The 27,430-nt window shown below is 29.0% G+C and overlaps 2 protein-coding genes across 8 annotated transcripts; one reads left to right on the top strand and one right to left on the bottom strand.

The window, feature by feature from the left end:
* Positions 1-1,910: 1,910 nt before the first annotated feature.
* Positions 1,911-3,287, top strand: LOC111291446 (VQ motif-containing protein 20). The gene has a single exon (XM_022883207.2). It carries the CDS (start codon positions 2,286-2,288, stop codon positions 2,952-2,954), a length of 669 nt encoding a protein of 222 aa, XP_022738942.2. The 5' UTR covers positions 1,911-2,285; the 3' UTR covers positions 2,955-3,287.
* Positions 3,288-4,860: 1,573 nt separating this feature from the next.
* Positions 4,861-13,758, bottom strand: LOC111289266 (uncharacterized). 7 transcript variants are annotated; one of them, XM_022880161.2, is made up of 11 exons: positions 13,453-13,758; positions 13,290-13,360; positions 12,698-12,943; positions 12,246-12,480; positions 11,815-11,984; positions 9,245-9,387; positions 8,852-9,029; positions 8,111-8,684; positions 7,650-7,762; positions 5,546-5,789; positions 4,861-5,385 (listed from the first exon to the last, which is right to left on the bottom strand). In XM_022880161.2, the coding sequence occupies exons 3-11, from the start codon at positions 12,886-12,888 to the stop codon at positions 5,158-5,160; spliced, it is 2,076 nt and encodes a 691-aa protein (XP_022735896.1). In that variant the 5' UTR covers positions 12,889-12,943; positions 13,290-13,360; positions 13,453-13,758; the 3' UTR covers positions 4,861-5,157. The 7 variants fall into 7 exon arrangements, with proteins under 7 accessions (XP_022735896.1, XP_022735897.1, XP_022735898.1 ...); XM_022880162.2 differs by having other exon boundaries at positions 12,698-12,931; XM_022880163.2 differs by having other exon boundaries at positions 12,698-12,916.
* Positions 13,759-27,430: the final 13,672 nt, after the last annotated feature.

The following is a 27,430-nucleotide window of genomic DNA, read 5'->3' as shown; positions in this document are numbered from 1 at the left end:
TCTGATGTTGGCATATGGCATACTCATAATGAGGAAGTCATTAATAATGTCCATAGGACATACTAGTTTGTTGCGCATTTAGCTCAGGAATATGTTGAGGAATACCAACAAGTGCAGGAGCTGCAAACGACCCTAGTCCAAAGTCAACGAGCTACTTGGAAAGCACCAGATGAAGACACTATCAAGTTGAATTTTGATGGTGCTTTGGACGTAAGGAATCATAAAAGAGGGATTGGGGTGGTGGTTAGGGACTGGAGAAAGGACGTATTAGGTACGGTGTGCAGACAGAATAAAGGTAGGCATGTAGACATAATTTAGGCTATGGTTGCTATAAAAGTGGTGAGTTTTGCTATGGATATGGATTTTCAAAAGATTAAAATCGAAAGGGACTCCTTATTGGTCATTAAACAAATTTATTGGGTAGAGGATTTGCCATCCGAAATGAGTGATTTGATTGATATTGATAAACATTGCATATAGTAATGAAATTCCAAAGTTTGTCAAAAAAAGTTAGTAATCCAATATCTTACCATAATCTATTTAAATTCATTACTAATGTAATTAAAATGTAAAATATGTATATGTAGGATGAGACAATATTGAACCATATTTGCATAGAAAATGTAATTAAAATTAAAATTAATATTTAATGCATTGTTAGTGTATAAACTTTATACATTATTAATTAATCAAATGAAGCCACTTAATTAATGAATAAATAACAACATTTAAAATAAATATACTAAAAATAATATTTTTTTAAAAATTTATTCGTTAAGAACATGAATCAAATATCTTATATATCTTATTTATCTTATTAATGAAATGATATTATTCAATTTACTTACAATATATAAATTGATATATTGATAATACATCAAATATAAATTTAATTAAAATTAGGATAAACAAATATATATGTGTAACCACTATCATAAAGACTCACATTCCCCCTCCAAAATAAGTAACAACCTTACTTGTACTATTCATATATAACAAACTCACTGTAATTGAATTTAAAAAAAAAAAAAAAAAACTTCAATGCAATTGAAGTTTTTTTTTTAAAATTTTATTTTTACAAAAAAAATCATAGTGCAAGAATAAAAAAAAATTACATGTGTTAAAATTTAAATATCAAATTTATTAAATATCATTTATAAAATTCGTATTCTAAATATGTTGATATCATATTTTAATGATTGTTTATGAACTATCTTGACTAAATTTCATATCCAAAAAATAACCAAATCTGAAAACTAACCAAATGAATTTATTTTAAGTGATTAAAAATAAATAATAGTGAAGAGTTTAAAGATGTAACAATTGAAATTGCCATTACAATTAGTAATTTAGGTTAAAAATTACAATTGAAGATAAATTTATTACGATCAAGATCTTAAATCCCAACTTCTTATCTTAATTGACATTGTGTTGGGACTTGAGAGTATATCAACTGCAAATTTTTACTACATTTCTTTTTAGAGTAGCCAATTGCAAGTATGAATTTGTATTGTTCATCAAAATTTTATCGGAAACTGATCTCATTATGCTTGCAATCAAGTGTAACTTCAATTGCAATATCAAACAGGTAAATAAATTTTAAAATAATATTGAGATTTGAGGTCAAATTGATCATGAACTGGATTTCAGTTCTACACAAACAACAAAAACAAAAATGATAATATATACCATTATCTATCTTCAAAAAAATAATCCAAGCTATTTTCTCTAGTAGAAAAACACCAAGCCAAAGTGAAAGCTTCAAGAAGGAGATTATTGTAGTCTTCACATAGAATCCAATAGATTGGAGAGGAGATACAGTCAACTTAAACATTCAGAAAAAGATGAGATTTACCGGAACATTCGATAACAAGTTTTTTATTTTTTATTTATTTTTTAAGGATGTTCAGATCTGAGTGTTTAGGAGTGACTGTTGGGCCAACTGCTTCCTTGCTTTGCTTGTTGATTTCCACGACATCTCACTATGTGGAAATACCATAATACCCCTCAATGTTACAAATTTAGTAAAAACACTCCTCTGTTCCACAAATTTGGTAAGTGACATCCACACCTGGTTTTTTTCCGTACTTTCCTATAAATATCTACATCCCTTCGATTTTTCTTCTCCGTAAATCAATTTAAAAAAAAAAAAAAAACCAAACCCACAAATTTATTTAGTAAAACAACAAATCCTATGAACAAACCCTAAAATCACTTTCTGTTTTTTTTTTTAATTAAATTGTTTTGTTATCGTTGCCTCTCAAAAGGAAGAAAAAAAAGAGATTATGAGCCCAGCACAATTTCATGATCACCACCGCCATGCAAAGAAAGAGAGCACGTCCAATATCGGTAATGGTGGCCTGTGCCCTCCGCCCTTGAAAGTCAGCAAAGACTCTCACTTGATCAAAAAATCATCGTCCTCATCATCATCATCGTCTGCAGCCTCCTCCCTGGGAGTCACCGGTTCTGCTAAGCCGCAACAGCAACGCCACCCTGTCATCATCTACACGCACTCTCCCAAAGTCATCCACACCCACCCCAAGGATTTCATGGCGTTGGTGCAAAAACTTACAGGACTTTCACGTAATGAAAATGATCATCATAATCATCACCACGCGCCTCATCAACCCAAGACGGAGAACGGTACCGCCTCGACCGAGGAAGACAGCAAGAGGATCAACAATGATGATAATGAATCATCATCGGTTATAACAGATGAAAACTGTGAAGGACAAGTGAATTCTTGTTTTGTGCCACCTCTGTTTGACCCACCACCAGCTCCATTTTTGACAAATATTCCAGTTTTTACCCCAAATTCGGCTGATTTTCTATGCGTGAATCATCATCAGCCTTTTTATAATTACACTGATTCTTTGTTTTTCACACCAAATATGAGGAGCTCTATTTCATCATCTTCAGGGTTAGAGGGGATGAATGAGTTTCGTGATTATTAATTTAAAAAGGAAAATCATTTGAGTCTTTTCTTCATTAATTATTTTTATTAATTTTTTTGGGGTAGTTTCAATTATTTGGTCTTATGATGCAAATAAGGGTTCTGATTTTGTTCATGGAACCATATATTTGTTTTTTTCTTTTTTTCGTCGTGAGGAATAAATTTTTACATGCATGGGATTTAATGTTTATTTTTTCTTGTCAATTTATGGATTACTTTGTTTGTATGGATGAGAGTAAATCTCTATTGCTATAATCTTTATAATTTTCATGTTTTCTTTTGTCAACAAGAAGAAAGCTTCCATTTCCAATATTTCTGATGGAAATTGAAAATATTGAAAATTAGAGATTGATTTGTTACTAAAATCAAAGGAAAAGAGATGTTGCAGTTAATATTTGCATTTCTCATTGCGAGGATAAAGGACATTAAGCATCAAAATTTGTCAAATAATTATCTGATAATATATTTTCTTTGCAGCTTTCATCCTAATCCTTTTTTTTTTTTTTTTATGATTTTAGATTACACAAGAGAAAGTCTTCTTCCATGTAATAAATTCGAATAAAAAATCTCCATTAACTAAGAAACATACAATTTGATTACATAAATGAAAGATAACTTTTTTTATCTTGTAAATCCCACTCAATTTATTTCAAAATTTGAACCAACACTTTCACCATCCAGTTTATCCAAAAATTCGAACTCAACATACTTCCAAGAATAAAATTTTAAAAATTTGAACTAAATATCTCCAAAATAATAAAAAAAAAAACTTAGTTTCTAATGATTGAAAAGGCCTAATTAATTTTAAGTTTGTAATTTTTTGGAATCTCAAAATAGAGTTTGAAGCTTACAATTGTTGTAACGTCCCATTAAGAACAAAGTGAAGGCACTTTTGATAGCGCTCCGAGTTCGTGTGTTAGTTTATGAAGATAAATTGAGAAAATCCTTTCCAAAGTAAAGGTGAGATATGTTTCCAGTTGATTCATCTTTCTTCTTCTTTTTTTTTTTTTTTTTTTAATTTCTCTGGGAAATTTTATATGCAGTCAAATTTTTTCTTTTTATCGTCATAATTTTTTTTATAAAATTACCTTCAAGGGAATGGTTTAATTATTCTTGCTAAAATAATTTTTTAATCTTATAATTTTTTTCAGACTTAATTTGAACGGCCGTTTGATTTTAAAATTGAAAGAATGCGTAACTTCGTCTACTTTAAAAATAAATCCATCTATATCTGTCCGTGTTTGAACATAGATGGATGCCTATTTCCTTTAGGTTTCAAACGCAATGTTTATTTTTTAAAGCAGTTAAACAACGTTGAAGCTCCCAACTTTCTTATGTTGAAGAGTCCAATGTTGTGTTGAAAAGTCCAACAAAAATTAATGAGTTTTTTTTTTTTTTTTTTTTTTTATAGAAAAAGAAGAATTAATAAGGTCTAGTGGGTTAGTCAAATACAAAACATTCCTCTCTTTTTGACAGCAAGCGTGTTTGCATATATTCATTCGCTTTCAAACACAGATGGACGTAATATCTGTCGAAAATTCGAAAGAAGATATATATACTTATCCGTCAGCTATCGAAACGAGAGAGAGAGAGTACTGTTTTGTGTTTTTGGTGTGTAACGACCGAAAGGGAAATGAATGTAATATTAATTTGATTCTGTTGAGCAATTTGAGAAAATGAATTTAAAATTTGATTATATTTAAGGGATTATAATTTATCCATTATCAATATATAAATTCTATACATTATAAATAAATTTTATATATTATTAATAAATATTAATTTTTAAAATAAATATACAAAATTAATATTTTTTAAAAAAATTACTCATTAATAAAATAACATTATTTAATTTATTTTATTAATGAAATACTATCATCTTATTCATTGAAATGTATAAAATACAATATATCAAATATAAATCTTATATTTAAAAAATGAATGTGAAGAGTAAATACAATGTTGCAAATAAAATTTCCCCTCTCCAACAAATTAAGTAAAGCAACATATTATTGGAAAAAGGAGAAAATCTTGCCAAGCCGCTCACCATCAAGATCAGAGCCACCAAGCCAAGAATATTAATTTCCAACACAAACACATTTCTTTCTTTCTTTTTCCATTTTTGAGATTTACATTTCTAGACTTGTGTGATACAAAATCATTACATACACAAACAATTATATACAGTAAAATAATAAACACCATCACCTTCTCTTCTTATCTTCCTTTTCTCTTTCAAGGACCACAGGAGCAGCTGGGATGCTGAACCACCATTCTCTCAATCTCCTCAACCATCTTTCCGTGCTTGCTTTCCTTGGAGGTGAAAACCTCGTAAAGGTCTCCAAAAAGATCAGGAGAACCATGTACTTACTAGGCAACAAAGCCACTATCAAAGCTGTAAACAGAAGAGCAACTGCAAATTTCTCGCTTGCCTGGCAGATTAACGTCACCGTCAGAAGACTATAAGATTAGTTTCATCAGTTTTATTTGATTATTTAAGTTGAAAATTTTGAGACAATGAGACAGATTGCTAAACAGTTTAAAGACAACAAACCGACAGATCCTACTATGGTGAAAAGTAGGGAGTACAACCTGCGGGAAAATGGACAGCAACAAGGCACGAAACTTGAGAAGAACTATGTTTCCATCTTGGATTAGCTGTTCAACTTGAGACACTGCATTCTGAACAGCCAAAAGCTGCTCCATTGTGTTCATAGGTGGAGGTGCTATTATCTTGATTTCATCCACAGGCCTGCCTTGGTTGCAAACTCGTGTAAGAACCATAAAGATTGCAAAAAACAGTAGCATCAATGCAAAGGCATAACCAAGCCATCCCCTGAAATGGACAACATGTGACTTGCAATGAGAATGATTCATGCAAGGAAACTCTAGCGTTGCTAAAATGTTTTCTATTTAGAGCAACCAATATGCCTTCTTTATACAAGAACACAATATATTTTTACTAAGCAAGGTGCTTCCCCGCGTAATGTAGCATGGTTTAACTTTTCTTAATTCAAAGTTTACTTTCCTTCCATGTAAACCCTTCCTTCAATCTATGTATTCATGTCCAAGACATTTTCTTTAGCTAGCTGAGTACTGAGCTGACAATATCAGTATCAAACATTTACACAACTTGACTTCCGGATATCTGCAGAACTACTCCAGCTTAACTCAGGATTATTTATCATGAGTTCAGATGGACAAAACCAGCCACTACAGGCATTTAGAAGAAGTGCACTCCATACAAAGGTGCATTCAAAATGAAGCATTCATCAGACCTGACAGTTGACAGCCCCAACCTCAAATTAGGTTTATCAAAGTGCTAGACTATGAACCTTCCCCTTGTGGTAGTCATAGAGCAAGGATTAACTTTTCCCACTTCAAAGTTTACTTTTCTTTCACACGAACCCTTCAATCATTGTAATCATGTCTAAGACATAATTCTCCAGCCTAGGAGAGTATCAAAGGTAACAAGTATGGAATCAAATTATTTACATGACTTCCAGATATCAACAGAACTACACCAGCTTAACTCATGATTATTTAAAAGAAACATGCAGATGGATGAAACCAATCATTAAGAGGCATTATGAAAAAAAAAAAAAAAAAACACTCCAGAAGAAGGTGATAGGAAATAAAACATTTCAGTCAACTTGAGAGTTGACAGCCCTATCCTCAAATTAGGTATACAGTAAAGCAACAAGGATATAAACCCCCCAAAAATATTTTAAAAACATTAATCATGTCACGTCCAAGAACAATGACCTGTGTCATCACAAAATGCCTTTAAAGTTAAAGGTGAAGTTGTATAAAACAACTGTAAGGGCTACGTTGTTATATGTAACTGAGTGTTAGGCTGTTACTAAACAATATAAGAAGAAAATGAGCGTTACGGAGATGAAGATGCTTAGATAGATGTGTGATAAGACCAAAAGAGACAAAATAAAAAATGAAGAGATTTGAGGAAAATTAGAGGTAATCTGAATTGAGGAAAAGATGAGAGACGGCCGTTTGGCATGATTTGGACATGTGAAGCGTAGGCTTATCTGTGCATCAGTTGGGAGAAATAAAATTCTAGATTTTGGAGAGACCAAAACTTCCAGAGGTAGACCAAGAAAGACGTGAAATAATAAAAAATGATGAGGGTTAAGTAAGTAGATGAAAAGGTTCAAAATTATGACCTAACATGATTCTTTTTAACTTTTCATACCGCCAACCCTAGAGTTATGGGATATAAGGCTTAGTTTGTCATTGTTGTTGTTGTTAAGTAACTGAGTTGACAGTATCTGAATCAAACAAAAGCTAAACATAATTTTGAATCCTGGGTTCTAATCTAGTCTAGACCTACTTCAGCTAGAATCAAGATTTTATATTAAAAAAAATAAAAACAGATCGGCCAACATTGATATATATTTTTTTTTGATAAAGCCAACAGTGATGATTTTAAGAACTCAACACAGGATACATCCCAAAAGGTGATGTTTGGAAATTAAACACAAGTATACCTTAATAAACCCTACACTTATTAGGGGTTTAGGAACTTTACAACCTAAACCTTACAAAATTATGTCATATCAATTGGAATAACTTGGTTTTGTTGCTAGCATTATACCACCAAAGAGTATTTCATTTGCTATCATGTACTTACCAAACAATTAAAAATAAAGAAAAAATTGTTTATTCAATTGTATCTTACCTGAAAATTATGAATGAGAAAAACAAACAGAACAGTAAAGACTTTAGAGGATCATCCCAATATACCAAAGAAAGAAGCCACTTCCCAACTTCCATCACAGGAAGAAGTAACTCCTGCAAGTAGAAAAATAAAAAAAGCAAAATGAGACTATAGTACAAGTCATGGAAGTTGGGAACACAATCAGGAGAAAGAACAGAACGGCAGCGTCAGAATTAAACATAATATGAGTTGGCAGACACTATAAAAAATACAGTTCAAATTAATCACTCTGCCAACCAACACTGAATGATACTATTTAATGGCATCGCTCACAGACACAAATGCGCACATGCAGCATTTACAATGTCCAACTGCACCTACTACATTTAACTCGGAATTCAAGATTTAATAAACAAGGACAGATAATCTAACTCACAATTTTTAACAAACTTATTTTTAGTTGAGCAATGAAAAGGAACCACCTTCATAACAGCTAAATTGGTGTCAATACCATCTACTTTAACCCCATTGACTGTTTCTTGTGCTAGAACCACCTTTTTATAGTTGTCTCTAGATTCCTTAACTGCTTTCTCCAACAAACTCATCTCACCCACAGCTACCTCACCCACAAGAAGTCCCGCCTCACTGGGATTACTTGAACCAAACACAAAACCTAAGTTTGAAACCATTGCCAAGGCTGAGATTGAATACATGCCACCTCCAGCCACAACCTTGTTACCCCTATCTAATTCCCTTGAACTTGACATATTTGCAAGAGTCTCCAGTATCAAATCTCCTCCAGGTAAATGATCACAAAGATTAAACATGAGAAGAGACTCGAAGTGAGCAGAGTTTGAGGAACTAATTTCCTGAACAGCTTGCACACGTAAAATTCCAAGAACAGCTTTTGAAAGTGCATCATCCTTTTCAACTCCAGTAATTTGGAACTTATTTATAAATCTATGAACATATAAAATTTCCCGGATTATTGCTAGCCAGTAATCACGCCGAGTGTGCCCTTTAAGCTCAGGAAATTCCATAACAACTGGTTCTGATCTACAAGAGAAACACTGCAAAAAGTCAATAGATAAATTCTATTCTCAGACAAGCTTTATGTTAAAACCAAAGCATGATATACAATTCATGATTGATTTAACACCAAAATATCACAGAATTCTATTGGACAGTTACAAGAAAATGAAATAAATAACATCATGCCTTACAAGGAAATTGATTTGTACAAGACTGCCTTGTCAAAAAGTCGAGTACCCCATGGTCCAGTCAACTCAGGCTTAACAATTTGTTTTAGATCATCTGACAAATCATATCTTTTTGGTTTGTCATAAGATACAACTCGAAGTGCTTCAAAGTACAATGCATGGTCTGTCAGTATCAATCGACCTGCAGAATGCAGACATGCAAGAACAATCTCAGAAACAGGCTACATATTGCGCCATATGGTAATCAACAACCTAAGCTATTTACCAAAACAAAGAGAGAGAATTAAAGAACAAAAGGAAAGGAAAAAGTATGGTTGCAGTAATGATTTTCATTAATGAACAAAGATATCATATAGTACTCTATTAAATACAATGTTTGCCATCCAATCAACTTACCTGGCCATGTCGAAATTCCAACATGTTCAAGAACCGGTTGAGTAGTGACTGTCCCTTCCACCTCGAGAATCTTTTCTCCTCTTGATGATCGAACAGCAGACAGAAGAGATGATTCCGATTGGCTCTTCATCTTTTTTATCACTCTATAGTGATCAAATTTTAGAATACCATATTTAGATATGTAAGCCTAATAAATAAAGATGCTACCACAAATCACAAGACCTTTGATGTACCATGAAACTTATTTGTACAAATTTAAAACTCAAATAACAAGGTGTAATCAGCAATGGAACAGAGCAGATGGCCAATAGATATGGAGAGTAACTATATTATACTATGCTTCTGAGGAGAACTTTGCATATCATATGATTCATCATGTTATTGGTGCTATGTAACATACCACTACCAATTGGTTTTAGTTAAATTCTTAGCATGACACTAGAGGCCAAGTTGGTTGTAGGCCTATTTGTTACAATTTTTTAATATAAGGGTTTCATGTGAGGGAGAATGTTAATGATTTTATCCCACTATATTAAAATTTTGGTTTCATTGTCAATTTGTATAATATCCTATGGTTAAGACATCATAACAAGTATTATCAAGGATTATAAAACCCCTCAAACCTGACATATGAGTTTCAACTATGTTGAGGTGAAGTATAACTAAAATGTCAAGATTAAGCCAGTAGATTATCCATCAGATTCATTCAATAAAAAAACATAAGAAAGAGATTAACCAGGTAATTTACGAAGAAAGGACATGGCACACCACCTTGACTATCATGCACTAAAACAAAATCTTTTAACCAAGAATAAACTATCATGCGGTTTAAACTTCAAGTTCAACCCAAGTTCGTCTCCTTTATCAAGAATAATTCACATTTCATCACCGCTAACGTTACAGAGACGTCATCATTTTGATAAGGAAAAATAATTGTCCCTCCCTATCTGTAATTCTGCCCCTACATGATTGGGCACTATGATCTATGGACAAAATTTTCCCACAAAACGTATCGGGTAGAGGTTCATATACAGGTTTTTCCTTCATGATTCCTGGCAGAAGCCATACCCAAAAAGCTAGCGTGAACTAGACTTGGTTTTACACCCATCAAGTCAACTTTTTTGTTAGCTATATTACAAGTGAACCTAGAACAATTTAAAAATCACACAGAATGCAACATGAAATGATTATAGCCAGTAGGCATTGGAAATGTCAGATGCCACCTACAATCACAAGCACATTCAAGGGAAAGTAACACATTTTAAATTTAGATTAACAATCAGAACACTACAGGTTGAGCTCCTGAGATGTTCACTTCATACGACAATGGTTAGAGTAAGATCATATCAGATTTATCCCCCACCGCACCTTACATTGGTGGGTTTATACATATCAGACTTTGGAAAATCCATGTCACGTGTCAGTGTTAATTAAGAGTGAAAAAGGGAGAGAGAAGGGGTTGAAACTTTGGCAAATCTGCAACTCCCTTTCTCACAAAAATTTTGTACCTGTAGTTGTATGGGACAATTATGCAGAGTGATACTGAGATAGAAGTAGATGTTAAACATAGGATTCAAGCAAGATGAGCGAGGTGGCGAAATGCATCAGGTGTGTTGTGTGATCACAACATGCCTTTAAAGTTAAAAGCGAAGTTTTATAAAACATTTGTAAGGCCTGCATTACTATATGGCACTAAGTGTTGGGCTGTTAAGAAACAACATGAGAAGAAAATGAACGTAGTGGAGGTGAGTATGCTTAGATGGATGTGTGGTAAGACTAGAAGAGACAAAATAAAAAATGAAGAGATTCGAGAAAAATTAAGGGTAGTCTGAATTGAAGAGAAGATGAGAGGGCCGTTTGCAATGGTTGGACAAGTGAAACGTAGGCCTAGCTGTGCACTGGTTAGGAGAATGAGTCTCTAGATCTAGGAGAGATCAAAACATCTAAAGGTAGACCACGAAAGATATGGATGCAAGTAATAAAAAATGATATGATGGTTAAGGAATTAGATGAAAAGGTGGTTGTTGATAGAAATGAATGGTGCAAGAAGATTCAAACTACAACCTAACTTGATTCTCTTATTTGGTTTTTCATACAGCCGACCCTAGAGTATGGGATATAAGGCTTAGAGTGTTGTTGTTGTTGATGATGAAGGTGTACGAGACAAACTATTTTCAATTCCATTCACAAAAATTTTGTACCTGTAGTTGTATGGGACAAACTATTTTCAATTCCATCTAATATGGTCCCCAAGCCCCTTCCAAGAACTGTTTATATTTTGTAAAAGAATATCGGTTCAAGGCTTTTGATTTTTCTCTGATGATTGATTGTACTTCACAAACCCTTTTTAATATTGTTTGAGAGTTTATCTTAGAATTCCTCTAGCTTGGCTATATAGCCTAGTATTTAGTTAATGGTTTTTAAGTTATTTAAACCTTCAAGGACTGTGAGCCAAGCAGAGAACTTATCTTCGAACAGTAAAATAATGCAGTAGAAACACAATTGGACCATAACGGAAAAAAAGGAGGGGCATGAGTGCATACAGGAAACTCGCATGTAAAGGTTCATACCTTTCCAGTCCATTTAGGTACTTGTCATAGACAGAGAAATGAAGTCGGCCACCTGTTGAGATTGTAAGAACCTCAAAAAGGTTTTCACAAATAATCACATTGGCAATGATTGGAACTGCCGGAGCTATTCGAGAGAAGGCCTCCACACCAACTGACAGATCATCATCTAACTGCAAGCAAGACAATATGATGACAATTAGAAAATCCATTTGCCAAGTGCACGAGAACAGTTTTTATGTGTACAATAAAAGAGCTTTTAATTACAGAAGATATAAGACCATTCAGAGTTTTCACAAATGACATGTAGCATGCATCCACAGATAAAACAAAAAAAAGAAGCAAACATACATGCCAAAGGTTTGCAAGATGATCAAACCACCGCAACCCCCCCCCCCCCCCCCAAAAAAAAAGACGTAAAAGAGCAAACTTACATTAAGTAGAGATTGGGTGGCAGCTGCTGGGGTTTCCCAGGCCACCATCATGTCAAATGTAAGGCGTCGAAACTTTTTATCAGCTAGATGACCCATTACTTGAGTAGACAGAGCAAGAGCCCTGAAACAACAGTATTCCAAAAAATTCCTTGCATACCGTGACTTATGCTTGATAGAATCAGATGCCTCAGCGTTAAAGCTTTCTTGAAGCTCACTTGAAGAGGTTTCAAGGATTCTGCATCATTTTGTTTTTGTTATCCACAATAGACTATATATTGCAGTCAAAAGGCAATTTGCATTATTCTTATTTGCATATAGGCTGAATTAGAAACATATGAAAACCCAATGGAATAAAACAACTTCAAATCAGATTAAGGTACAAGATGCAAAAAGAATTTATGTAATTATAACATGCAGGCAGCAATAACAACGTAGCAGCAGAAGAAACCTACTTTGAGCATCTGCGCACAACAATATTTGCAACTGGAGAGAGCTCAGGTATCCAATTTCTTCCAGCAGATGGAGAATTCTCCAGCTCCTCAAATTCCTCTGCAAAGGAGCTTCGCTTGCTAAGTAACCATTTGAATGATCCTTCTTTTACCAAAGCCTCGAGCATATTTCTAGTTTTGCTTGCCACCGCCATTTCTAACTTTCCCCTCAATTCATAACCACTGAAATGCAACCCACTGAGAAATTTCCTAAAGCCCGTATATAAGTTTAAATGTCGAGATTTCACCAATACAAAGCCTAGTAACATATTTCTCCAACAACTTTAAATGGCAACCAAAATCTTAAAAGAATCAAAGTGATAACTCACCCGATTATAAATATTTGCTAACAATTCCAAATTTTATTAGAAATCCAACTAAAGGGATAATCTTATAAAATTCTCAAATTCAGAACCTTTACCTAAAACCCGTAAAAAATTCATTATATTTTTTCTTTTGAGTTTTTTCAAAGCCCAAGTATTTAATTTGATTAACAGCCTAATACCAAGTACTTAAACTAACTAAAAAACTGGGAAAAGAAAGAGAAAACACTTGCCTCAAGCCAATGTGAAGTTTCAAATCCTTCTAAAACCCCAAACTTGTGCACAAGCAGATCTCTGTTGATTCCTGCAACATTTCAAGAACCCCATCTCAGATTACCTTATTTGAACAATTTGCCACTAACCGATTTCTACAAATAGCAAGATTCACAAGATTACCTCAAAAAAAAAAGTCCTAAAACAACTTCTTTTTGAAGAAAATTCATTATTCTTTAATGAATCTTAAAGAAAAAAAGAAAAAAAGAAGAAAAATCAAAAGAGACAGACAGGTGAGAGCTTTGAAATCCAGTAGCTTGACGTACGGTTAAGGAATTTTTTGTTGGGTTTCTAGTCAAGGAACTTTTATCGTCGTCTAAAGAAGAAGCGGTTTCGTTGTGTTGGGGCGGTGACATGAAGAGATCCAGTGCAGCTGGTATGAGAACGTGGGCGGTCTTGATTGATAGGAGGATAGAATGAAGTCAGAGTGAGGGGAGACGTGTAGGTTTCGGCCAAGTTTAGAATCGTGGTGATGTGGCATGGTCGAGTTAAGCCCGATCCTGTTATCCTACGTGATGCCCTGTAAGCCCGTAGAGTGTAATCTGTTAGTTGGAGATATTGTGGTTTGGAACCATGATATCTGTCGGAAGATATATATTTGTCTTAAAACTATAATAACCCCAAAATTAATGGCATGATAAAAATATTTGATATTTTTTATTATATACAAAAATTCATTTATTTATTAACAGAGTATTATTATCAGATAATTTGTATATTGATTAAATTTTAAAAATTATTGATTGAAGAAAATTTGGACATGTGAATTAAATAAATATGGTTTGAAAAAGTTTAACTTATAAAGTGTTCATTAACTTTGATTTAATTTGATAATGAAATTTGTTCAATATTTGTCTTATTTTATAAAAATTAATTTTAATATATAAAATAATAAATGAATAAATCAAAATTAACTCTCAATACTAATATATAATATGTTATTAAGAGTGTATAATAATAAAATTATACATTCATGAACTCTTTGGTGTAATGAAAAAAAAAAAAAGAACTTTTTTGATATCGCTTTGATAAAAAAAAAAAAACTTTAATTTGTTATGATCTTATGTTTGAAGAATAATTTTTTTTTATTTATAAAAAAAGGGTTAGTGCCCTTACAAAAGAGAAGTAGATAACGAAGTCGAACTCACACTTATATGACTTTTAATCTGTCTCTTAACCACTAAATTAAAAAAAAATCAAATAATAGTTCAAATAAAAAGTCGGATAAATTATTTAACTTCTTTAATTCGGTAGTTATAAAGTTTATTCAAGATCCGAACATAAATTGGAATCAAAAATTTTTTTGAATTGATAATCTAATTGAGTAGAATGAAGTTGAATTAAAATTAATAAATTTTAATATCAAATTTCACATTATCTCAATTCAATTTAATTACATCTATATTTAAGAGAATATAAGTACTCTAATTTTAAAAAACAAAAAATGAAAGACGGATTTAGGTCCAAACTTTTATTTAAAAAACTTATTTATTTAAATTCAATATTTCATTTTTCAATAATTTTTATACAAAATATTGTATCCCACTAGGAAAGCAAATTATCACACCCCTTTGTCCCCTTTTTTTCATTTTTGGAGCTATATCAAAATTATATATTTTTTTAACACTTAAATCTTTTATTCTTTTATATTTCAAAATTATCATTCATTATTTTTTATTACACTAAAAATTATGGAACGTCAAATTTATTAAAAAAATAAAATTTTAATATTATAGACAAATAAATCTAATTTCTTAAATTTTAAAAATTAAAATATGATTTTTAAAAAAATATATAAAAAAACTAATAAAAAACACAAAAAGAAAAGGTTGAAAAGACATTTATATCATATGTTATAATTTTATTTGGTACTAACATCGTATAAATAATTTGACTAATGATATTAATATAAAATATCAAAATATTTGATGAAATAAAAATTTAAGTATTTAAATTAAAATTTTATATTTTAAATATTAAACTGATAAAAGATATATAATACGTGGGTCATTTTTATATTTAACTCATAAATAAAAGATTTGTCAAGCCAAAATTTTTTCTTAAACCAGGAAATAATTCAAGCATAAAGAATTTTTTCTCCGTTACCAAGCGGTCTCATTGGCCTCCAAAAATAAAACGATATTATCAGCGAATTGAAGTCGGGATATAGTGAAAAAAGAGGAGCAAGAAATACCCTTGATAAGATTCATATCCTCAGCCTTTTACAAGCATCAAGTGCATCACTTTAGTCAGCAGAATAAAGAGGAAAGGAGGTAACGGATCACCTTGTCTTAGCCTTTTTTCATGCAATGACAACCGCCCAAGCTGTGGAAATGCATTCTTCATCCATTTCCGACAAGTGATACCAAACCCCATTAAACCCATTGCCTGATCCAAAAAATCCCAATTAGGGATGATAAATCTATGCAAATTCATCAAGTTCTGATCCAAAGTTTTTTTTTAATTATAAATCAGATTTCGGATTAGATCAAGTTTTTTTTTTTTAATAGAAATTGGGTTATAGGTAAACTCACGTCTAACCCAATATGTAATATTTTTTATTATTTATTTATTATTGAATATTTTAATTTAAGATATTAATTTAATAAAAATATTATATATATATTTAAAATGTAATTTATATTAATAAATAATATTATATTAAATTAAAATTATTAAATTAATTTTGAGTTGAATCGAATTGTGATTTTAAATATATATAAATCCAATCAAATATAAAAAATAATATTTTAATATCAAATTAAATTAAAATCAAATATAAATTAATTTTATAAAGCTGAAACAAATAAAAATTCTTCTCAACCCAACCCTATACCATTCCTACAACTAACACAATCGTTTGCCTTTCCAAAGTCCAATTTCAAAATACTCTCACCATAACCATCCCTTTTCATGTTAAAGGAATGAATTACCTCATTTGTCAAGAGGATGCCATCCAAAATCTGCCTGCCTCTAATGAATACATTCTGAGTGTCACTAACCACGTTATTAATCACTGATTTTAATCTCCCATATTAGATTTTGGCTAATATTTTATATAGAGAGTTAATAAAACTAATTAATAGGTCAAGTTTTTTTTTTTTTCCCAAAAGGAGGTACATTAAAATCTTTATTTCTAAATAAAAAGTATGTTTAAATTTTTTTTTAACTTAAATGGGATTGTTTAAGCCATGTCAATTGCATATAATTTCTTAAGTAGCCAAATTGCCAACTTGGCAATTGAGTTAACTTTAAATTTATTTATATTTCTTTTTTTTTTTCCACCAACACTTTTATTAATCATTGTTATCCAAGTTGATTGTACAATATAGATAACTAAAAACCCTTTTCATAGGATGAAATCATTTTGTTTCATTGTTTTTATGGACTGTGTTGGTAGTTTCACTTGTTTTTTTGACCCAAATACATGGATATTAAAATTGGATCAAATATTAAATTATTCAAAATTTTAGATCATCATGTTAATGATTTAATTATCGGGTTAATTGAGTCAATTGTTAGTTTGATGAAAAATATTATAAAAAATATAAATTTTTAAAAATTCAACATTCAAACTTTTAACTCAAGTTATGGTTTAATAATTTAACCATAAAATTATAAATTTTTAAGGTATATTATAAACTATAAATTTTAAAATATAAAATTCATAGAACAATGAATTACTAATTAGAAATGAAATTACTTAACATTTTATTAAAATCATATTTTATATTTTAATAATTAGAAATAATATTTATATTTTAATAAATATAATAACTAATAACTAATAAATAATTATAAATAATAATTATTATTTATATTTATTAAAATATAAATATTATTTATTAATATATAATAATTAATCTTTATGTAATAAAAAAGAAATATCTATATATAAAATTAATAAAAGGAAATATTTATATTTATATGAAAATTAGTAAAAAGGAAATTAAAATCATTTTTATGTTTTTTATATGAATGTATACTTTTTTTAAATTTTACATATAATTTTCTTTTATTAATTATTTTTTTTTCATAGTCAAATAATTAATCATTTTTATTAACATTTGATTTTTTTATGAATTTTATACATTATTAATTTTATAATTATTTTTAATTATGGTATCAATTAATAAAATTTTTTGTTAGATCATTTTTTTAAATTGCTTATTTTTACATGTGTAAGTTTTTTTACAATGTCATAATCCGCATATCTCAAAATATGTCATCATATTATTAATATAAGGATACTAGGGCTTTGATAGTAGAAATTAAGAGTTAAGAAGCTTATTTAGATGAAATAGTAATATAAGGGTTTAATTAGATTATTTGAAATACTTAAAGGGGTTTTTTTTTTTTATATTTTGCATAAACTTATTAGTTAGTATTAAACCAATCTGATTAAAAAAACTATGCGATTTACTGATTTATTATGTAAATAACCAGTTCATAATGATTTAAAGTAGTTTAATAGTAAAATCGATCTAATTATAGAACCAGATTGGTTTCAACACTAGCTTATAGTTCCACTAATCGAACCAACGGTCTGGTCTGATTTTGATAACTATATCTAAAAGCATTTGTAGTTTCTCCTAGCCATATTAATAAAAAAAAAAAGTGTGGCTTTGTTGGCTATCAAAAGATAAAATTATACATGGTAGGAACTTGGGTTTCAATTAATGGGCTAATTAATTTGGATGAATTTATAAATTAATAGGTACTAGCAAAACTACCTGGCTATGCCCAGGTTATAAATTTTTTTATTTTGATGAAATATAAATTACATCATTTTTATTTAATAATAAAAAATAAATATTTTTTAGTATTTTGTTTTTATTTTTAATTTTTTTTTGGAAAATATAATTTTTTTAAAAAACAAAAATATTGATGGTTAAATTATATCACTCAATTGTAATTAGATAGGTATCAACTTCTATTTTAAATAAGAGAGACTACTTTAAAAAAATTATATAAATTAAATCAAAATTTAATAATACATACATGACAATCCAAGCTACAATGTTTACTTATTACCAACATTGATCAATTATCAAATTCAAACCCGTCACCCATAAATTCAAAGCCTACTAATATCAACACCCGTTCAACTTAAATTTTTTAAGAAAAAAATAATTTTAATGTGGTAGGATGAGCATTTCAGTAATTTTGATCAATAATGGTAGGAGGGCATTTTCGTAATTATAGTTGTAGAGCATTACAGTGACTTTGGCCAATTATGGTAAAAAGAAGTTTTTTAATATTTATATTAAGATGGGCATTATAGTAATTTTAATTAATTATAGAAGGAGGGGCATTATTGTTAATTTGGATGCATATCATTCAATTGTCAAGTAACTAAAAGGGTATTACGATCATTTCCAAAGTGATCATTTAATATAATTGTATGAATGTTAAAATTTAATACGTAATTATAAAGTAATAAAAAATGATATTTTGTAGTTATGGTAAGAGGGTATTATAGTACTTTTAGCAAATTATAATATGAGAGGCATTTTTATAATTATAGTAGGAGGAACATTAAAGTAATTTTTACAAATGATGTTAAAGGCATTTTTGTAACTATGAGTTTAAAGGCATTATATTAACTTTGGTCAATTATAGTAAGCGGGTATTTTAGTAAATATGATAAGAGTGGCATCATAATAATTTTAGTTAATCATAGAAATAGAGGCATTACTGTCAATTTAGATGCATGTCGTTCAATTGTCAAGTAATTAAAAAGATATTATGATTATTTCTAAAAGGATTAATTTCATATTATTATATAGATATTAAAATTTAATGTGTAATTATGAAGCAATCAAAAGGGTATTTTTGTAATTATGATGATAGGGTATCATAATAATTTTTGTCAATTATTATATGAGGGGTATTTTCATAATTATGGTAAGAGAAGCATTATATAAAGAATCAAAAATGTATTTTTATAATTGTAGTTAAAAGGTAATATAGTAATTTAAATCAATTATAATATAAGAGAGTATTTTCGTAATTATAATAAGAGGCATTTTCATAATTATAATTAGAGGGTATTAACATAATTTTGACAAATCATAATATGAGGGATATGTACGTAATTATGGTTGTAAGGTCATTAGAGTAACATTGCTTGATTATGGTAAGTAAGGTATTTAAGTAATTATGCTAAAGGGGTAGTATAATAATTTTAGTTAATCATTCAAAAAAGGGCATTATAATTAATTTGGATGTATGTAATTCAATTGCTAAGTAACTAAAAAGGCATTAGAATAATTTCTAAGCGGATTATATGAATATTAAAATTTAATGAGCAATTATGAAGCAATCAAAAGGATATTTTCATAATTATGCTTAGAGTGTATTATAATAATTTTAGCCAATTATAATATGAAAGTATTTTTATAAGTATGATGAGAGGGTATTTTCATAATTATGGTTAGAAGGTATTATAATAATTTTGATAAATTATAATATGAGAGATATTTTCGTAAATATAGTAGGAGAAGCATTATAGTAATTTTAGTTAATCATAGAAAAAAGAGCATCACAATTAATTTAGATGCATCTGTTTCGATTGTCAAGTAATTAAAATGGCATTATATTATCTTTAAGGAAATTAAGTTTGCATGTGATAGTAGTAATAATGAGCTTGTATAAAAAAATTTATATTATGAATTAAAAAAGGGAAAAAAATTTGGATACGAAACCAACACATCCACTAATAAATTTTTCTTTAAAAAATGATCAAATTAAAAAAAAATCAAACATATATTTTATTAATAACATCAAGAGGCTTATATTAAAAAGTCAAAATATAAAAAAATATTAAATATTAAAAAAAGTTATTAGAAAAAAATTAAAAAAATAAAAATAACCTAACATGTTTATCATCGATATAAAATGGCTCTGACAAAAAAATTTAAATAAATTTTTTTTAATTATATAAAAATAAAAAAGAAAAAATTAAAAAAAACATGTTGTGTATCTTTAATAACAAATGGGTGTCAAAATAAAATTAAAACAAAAAAAATTTGTTTGAAAAATTAAAAAAAGGAAGAAGTAAAAAAAAAAAAATTGGTATAAATAAGTCCCACCACAAAGATATTTTTTTTTAAATACATCTTTTTAAATATTGAATGTAATAAAAAAGGAAAGAAATTTAACAAATGGGTTGTCATAATCATCTTGGAAACCAGTAGACAAAAATTTTAAAAATCTCAAAATAGGGAGAGTTGCCACAAATATTTTTTATTAACTGCAATCGGTCACCTAAAAAGTTTATCATTTTAATTAAACTCTAAAATTAATTAAAATATATTAAAAAGATAATTTTGATTTACGAAAATCAAAGTCGAATTCAGAAATATGATTATGTGTGAGAAAATATTAGCACCCCCATAACGCTTGTCTTAAAAATAGTACTAATTAATCATGTGTTTTCTTTTAATTTTGATATTTAAAAATAATTTCTTTTTTTTCTTATTGCATTCAAAAATCTTTTTATTTTTTTAATCTTTTATTTGAAAAATAAATAAGAATCTTGTGTATTACAAATTTTATAAAAATATTCCAATACTCTAAAAATATTAAGAGGAACCTTCTTACCTAAAGATATATTAAGAATCACTACTCGAATTTCTTAAGAATCTTATCCTCAATAGTTTATATTTATCTTCAAATTCAATATTTAAAATATAAATAATAAAATGATATACATAATTTAACCCAAATAATACTTTTTTTTATAAAAAAATTCATTTATTATTTTTATTAAATAAAAAATAAACGAAAATTTTTATTAAAAATTATTCTAAATGTCTTAATATTTTGATGGTGTTTTAGAAAAATTATCTCACCTAAAGATTCCTTAAAAATCATTACTCATATTTTTTTTTTTAAATTTCATCCTTAGATAAACTTTCATTTTCTTTTAAATTATTAATATTTAACCTTAAAAATTATACAATAATATAATTATTCATAAACAAATTTATTTCCTAAGAATGCATATTTTTATAAATATTTTATATTTGTATTCTTTCAAGAAAATTATTCAAATTAAAAAATAATGAAAATCTTTGTATTGAAAAGAGTTTCTAAATATTTCAATACTTTGGTAAGTTTTAAAAAATCTTTTTTACTTAGGGAGTTATCAGGAATTGCTACTGAAACTTTTTAAAGTCATATTCTTATCATCAAGAATTCATATTTACTCTCAATTTTTTTAGAGTTGAGTAGTTTTAAGATCTGAAAAATTAAAGGTTAAAGGTTAGATTTAAGGTTAAAATTAAGGTTTGAGTTTTGGTTTATAGTTTGAGGTTGGTAGATTAAATAATAATAATATAAGTAATAGACCATTTGAATATTTTAAATAACCAAGGCTCTTACTAAAAGTGGTCAAAGTGGTTAATGATAATTTAAAGGGAAGGGTTTCACTTATTTCAAATCACCCTAAAATCCATTGTAAGTGGTTTTTAATTTTTTTTCTTCTCTTTTTTTTTTATTTTTTTTATACATTCTTTTAGATATTCCTTTTTTACTTTTAACAGCTATGTAAGGTTATAATGAAGGGTCTTTTTTTTTTATTAAAACATTACTTTGAGATAAAAAAAAACAAGTTTTACACTTTGAAAAACCCATATGGCAAGAACCAAAGAAAACACTCTCAAAAACCATTTTTAGAAGTTGTCAAAACCTTTAAGCTTTTATGTTTTGAAAAGGTTAGATTTCACCGTTAAAACTTCAATCTTTATCATAAAAACTGGCAAGAACCAAAGAAAACACTTTCAAAAACCATTTTTAGAAGTTGTCAAAACCTTTAAGCTTTTATGTTTTGAAAAGGTTAGATTTCACCGTTAAAACTTCAATCTTTATCATAAAAACCAAGCATAAACCTAAAATTTGATCTAAAATCTCCTTAAGCAATCAACAAATAGGCTGAACTGAGGGGAATCCTTGGAGCTAGTTTTAGGTACCAAAGAAAGTCCAAGTTTTAATCTTTCAAACATCACTAAAACTCTTCCTTTAAAAACTTTTAGTTCTCATAAGGTTTTTTGACTATTAAAACTAGAGGGCCCTTTTTCTTTAACTTAATTAGACTCAAAGGTATGGATGATGAACAACATAAGTTCAAGTTATTGTAGAAACCAAAAGAATAAGGGAACAACAAGCATATGTAAAGGAAAAAAAAGGAAAAGAAATGGATGCTAGGTCCAGAGTGAAGCCTCAATCTCATGCAAACATAGCATGCACATAATGGAGCTTTAAGCTTCGACCAATAGACCTTATGTACAAGAAAGACACTAGAAAAACATGAAAAGGTAGAAACTTTGGGGCTTTTATAAGTCATCCACACGTGAAAACACCAAGCAAGAAAAAATTGAACTTTATATCTTTTCTTTCATAGATTATCATTTCTTGTTTTAGGATACTATTTTTGGCTAAAGGAAAAACTTGCTTTTTTCTTTTTTTTTCCTATGTTAAACTTGAGGATTATAGTTTGAAAAATAAGGTTTAGAAAGCTTAGAAGTTAGGATGGATCATGAATGAAAGCCACTAGTGATAGGCTTTCAGTTTCTATGACTTTCCAGCAAAGAAAGAATCGACCACCATAATTTAAAAAGTTTTCAACTTCTACCTTTCAGCAAACCTAAGCAACAGGTGCAACCAAGGTACCATTTTGGTGCTTTAGAAAAGCTACGAACAATGCCTCTATTTAATAACTAAGAAGGTTTTTTCATTTTTCTTTCTAAACAAAATAGAGCCCTATTTTTTAACCTTAAAAACCAGCTAATATTGCTAGTGAAAATAGAATGAAAACCCTAAACTCTATATGAATACTAAAACATTTATATCATGCATATTAGCTAGCTAAGAAAAACATACCCTATTTAGGTTTCATAAAGGTTGTCTTATTCATTTCAATAAGTTTCCCACCTTTCACTTTTCCCTTGCTTTTTGGTTCTAAACCTCAACCCTTCTTTCTCTCTTGGTTTTTGGCCATTCCTCTCAAAACCCTTCTTTAGTTTTTTGTTTCTAGCTTTTTCACTATCTTTTTTTTCTTGTTTTTGGTTTGCGCAATAACTCTTCTTTTTCTCATTTTTTATTTTAGCTTTTCTAATTTTTTTTGAAAACCCTTCTTTTAGCTCATTTTACACTTTCAAAACCTTTAGCTCTTTACCCTCCAAGCTCTACTTTCTTTTATTTTTTTTTTCGCTTCTTTTCTTTGTTAGCTCCACCTATATAGATTATTTTTTTTTTGTTGTAACTCTGACTTCTTCTTAGCCCACTATCCTTTTGTATTGCATGAAGTCTTCATGTAATAAAAAAAACGAGCCTCCTTTCTTTTGCTGACTTTTTGGGGTTTAAGTTTTGCATTTTTTTCAATTTGGCTTTATCATTTGGACAATATTTTTTGCCACGTTTTGTGTTTTGTTTTGGGCCACATTTAGGCTATTTTTAATGGCTAATTTAGCTCTTGATTAGGCCAGAAAATGGGCTACATTAAGAGCCATGTTTGGTTTGTAATTAGACCCTTAATAGGGTGTCATTTAAGGTTTTTACTGGGCTTTTAAATGGACATGTTATAGGCCCTAAAAAAGAAATGACATTTATTCATGTTGGGCTTTCAAATCCTACTAGCCCAATATCAAATTAAATTAAGCCTTAGTGAAAGCAAAAATGAGCTCGAATTTTTCAAATGAAAACGAAACACTCAAATTGGTCAAAACTAGCATGTTCGATTATTGATGATCTACAAATGCATAGAGTAAGCACAAGTAATATAATGATAAGTAGACTATAAATAATGTATTTATAAGCCTAAAAATCCCCTAGAGTGTTTGGTTAAAGATGAGATTCCAATAAGACTTCACATAGTTTCAATTAAACTTGGTCTTTATAATCCCAAAATGTTTCTTTAATAAAGACTCTTAAAAAGAAAGCTTTTAGATCCTTATATACCATAATTTATCATATAGCAACTCATGCCATACATAAACTTACCAAAAATAAAATCTTGTCAAATTAAGAAAGTATATTTTTGGCATTGCTATATTTAGCTTCCAAAAAGTTGCTTCAAATCCTTCCATCTTGATTTTCATCTTCTTTTCCAAGCCTTGACTTGAATTCTTGAAGAAAAAAAAAATTAACTTAATCCAAAAAGCTTCCTAAATGCCCATACAAGTTGTATTTATAACCCATGCAAAATCTTACTCCAAGTAGAATTAGGAATACTTCCTCACTAAGAAAAGAAATCTAACTCTGAATAAGAAAAGAAAATAGAATTGCCATATCATCATGCTACATCATCTTCTTTAACCAATAAGAAAACTTTTTAAATGTCATGTCATCTTATAGTAATCTCATGCATGTGCACCTATACAAGGTACATGGACTTGTAATAATATGAAAAATACAATTTTGTCCTTATTCTTTGTTGAAATTCCAACTCAAGTTCTTGCATGAATTTTCATCTTCATTCTTCAAGATTTATCTTTCTATATTCATTAAACTTCATAAAGCCAATCTTGAACTTCTTTCCCATTCTTGAATTTTAAGATTTTCAAGAAAATTAAGAACTTTCAAGAATATCTCAACTATCCATAATATGATCAAGAATCATTCAAGAAACAAGAAAAAATTTCAAGAATCTTTAAAAATTACCTAGAATCATTTTTTTTCTTCATGAAAACCTATAAAATAGAAAATTCAACCATTTAGGGGTAAAAAGAACATTATTTTACTAAGAATCAAGCAAAAATCAACCAATTAAGCATTGAAAATAAGCTTAAATAACTCTATTTTATAGAGTTATCAAATCCCCAAACTTGAACTTTACTTGTCCTCAAGCAAAAAAAAAAAAAGAAAGCTAAATAGAAAATAGCATGCTAGAGACCACACGCAACTCCCAATAATAGATTTTTATGAATCCTCAAAAACTGCATGGTAAGTATTTCTAGAAAGAAAATCAAGAACATAGATCCCACATAAAAATCATTTACAGATAAGCTTACGTTCTAATCATAAATTTTCTCGTGAGTGTGAATAATCCATCTCAAATCAACACAAGATATCCAATCAAAGTTAAGCTAACATGAAATCAACAAATCTCTTCAAAGCATGCATAAATTTCATAAGTTCACTTTTCACGTACCCTCTCCACTAATTTAGCCACAAATTTAACCAAATATCAATGTCTTTATTAAGCTTATAATGTTAGGCTAAGGTTAAGGTAGGTTAAAGGAAAATTTAGGCTCATAAAACCCCAAACATGCATTAGTTAGGATCTACACTTTAATGATAAGAGAGCTTCCAAGAAAATTGCAACACTTCATAAGCTTAAATTCTTCCTTCTTTTCACTTTATTTTTGAAACAACTTTTTTTATTTTACATTCGTAGTTTGCTTTGTTGTTTTTTCTTTTCCTTTTTTTTTTCAATTATGTTTTTTTTTCTTTATTTGAAAAGTGATTTTTAGGTTTTCTCTTTTTCTTTTCTTTGCTTGAAATAGAATTTAAATAATATTTTCTTTTTAACTTCAAACTCCACTCTTTTATCCCAAATTAAGATAGCTCTCATATTTCTTTTGATTAATCCATATGTATATAGGGTAAGGTAGAAAGATAAAAATAATAAATCAAATAGTTGCTTATTTATGTAGGTGAAAACAAAGAAAGGGATATATATATATATATATATATAAGGCTCAAAAGGGATAACTAGGGATAAACATATATAAAGATTAGCTTAAAAGTTTCAAACGATCCAAAAATGGCCTAAATCATCTTCTTAGTTAAGTGTGGCCTATTATTTCGCCTCGAGAGATGCTCAAGCAAAATTTAAAATAAGTGCATAACTTTAAAGATCAATGTAACTCCATATCTACCTAACTTAAACTAAACATACATGCATCTTGAATATCAAGATTAAGTGTTTAAGATAGTGGAAATATTACAATTGAAGAGAAACAAATTCAATAATTTATCTCATGCTTTCACTATATTCACTTTTTTTTTTAAAGTTATACTTAAAGTCAATCAAGGTTACTATTATTGGATTATGAGAAAATATTAAAAGGAAGCTATATAATGATTCTAAACATGTAAAATTAAGCCCAAAATAGAAAATTTTAAAAAAAATTTTGAAAAAATTTGCACAAAATTTCTCTCATTCCAAACTTAAATAACACATTGTTTCCAATGTGTGCAAATAAAGTATAAACGCATGAAAGAAAGAGAAATACTCCCTTAAAATGATAATGGCCGAATGTAATAGCATGTAATCCGACTTGGCCAAATGCATGGAATTCACCATTGTCATAACACGTCTAGCGTTCTTAACTTAATTCTTGTAAAACTAAAAGCAAAGAAAAACCAAAGCATTTTTTGTCCTAAAAAAAACAAAAATAACAATTAAAAGAAATATGAAAACTGAAAATTAAAACTTAGGTTATCTCTTAAGCAATGCTAGTTAGAGTCAAGCTTGACTAACTCTTTCCAAAACTTTTTAGTCATCATTAGGTTTAACCTTTCCAAGAGTTAGTTTACCTTGAATCATCCTCCTTTGTGGTATTATATAAACCAAGTTAGGTCTAAAATGTGTACTTATTCTCTTTTTAGGAATAACATAAGCTAAACTTGGATTCATAGTAAATACCTTTGATTTTAGCCTAGAATGTTCAAGTTTAAGCTTGCAAAGATTAGGACTCATTGGCTTTGTCAAATGGTTTTGTAGCACTAAATTAGGAGGTTTAGAAATTTTACTCCAATATTTCCCTTTCTCCTTAACAACACAATCTTTTATTATTCTTTTCTTTCTCATAGGGCTTTTATATGTGGACTTAGGCTTCGATTTTAGGGCTTTCTTCTTAGCCCCTTTTTAACTCCTTTCCCATTTTCACTAACCATTTTAGAATTGACAAGTTTAAACACAATTTCTCTATTTTGAAATTTCATTGTTACCTCATCTTTTTCAACATCAATCAAAATTCTAGTAGTGTCTAAGAATAGCCTCCTTAAAATGATGGGGATATCCTCATCCTCCATAGTGTCCAAACCATAAAATTAATAAGAATGCATATTTATACACTTTTGCAAGCACATT

The sequence above is a fragment of the Durio zibethinus genome, chromosome 11, assembly GCF_047325235.1.
Source record: "Durio zibethinus cultivar Kanyao isolate XHJ-2024 chromosome 11, ASM4732523v1, whole genome shotgun sequence".
In the NCBI taxonomy this organism is placed as follows: Eukaryota; Viridiplantae; Streptophyta; class Magnoliopsida; order Malvales; family Malvaceae; genus Durio; species Durio zibethinus.
The sequence above is the reverse complement of the archived record's forward strand: the minus strand, read 5'-3'. Positions and strand labels throughout refer to the sequence as shown.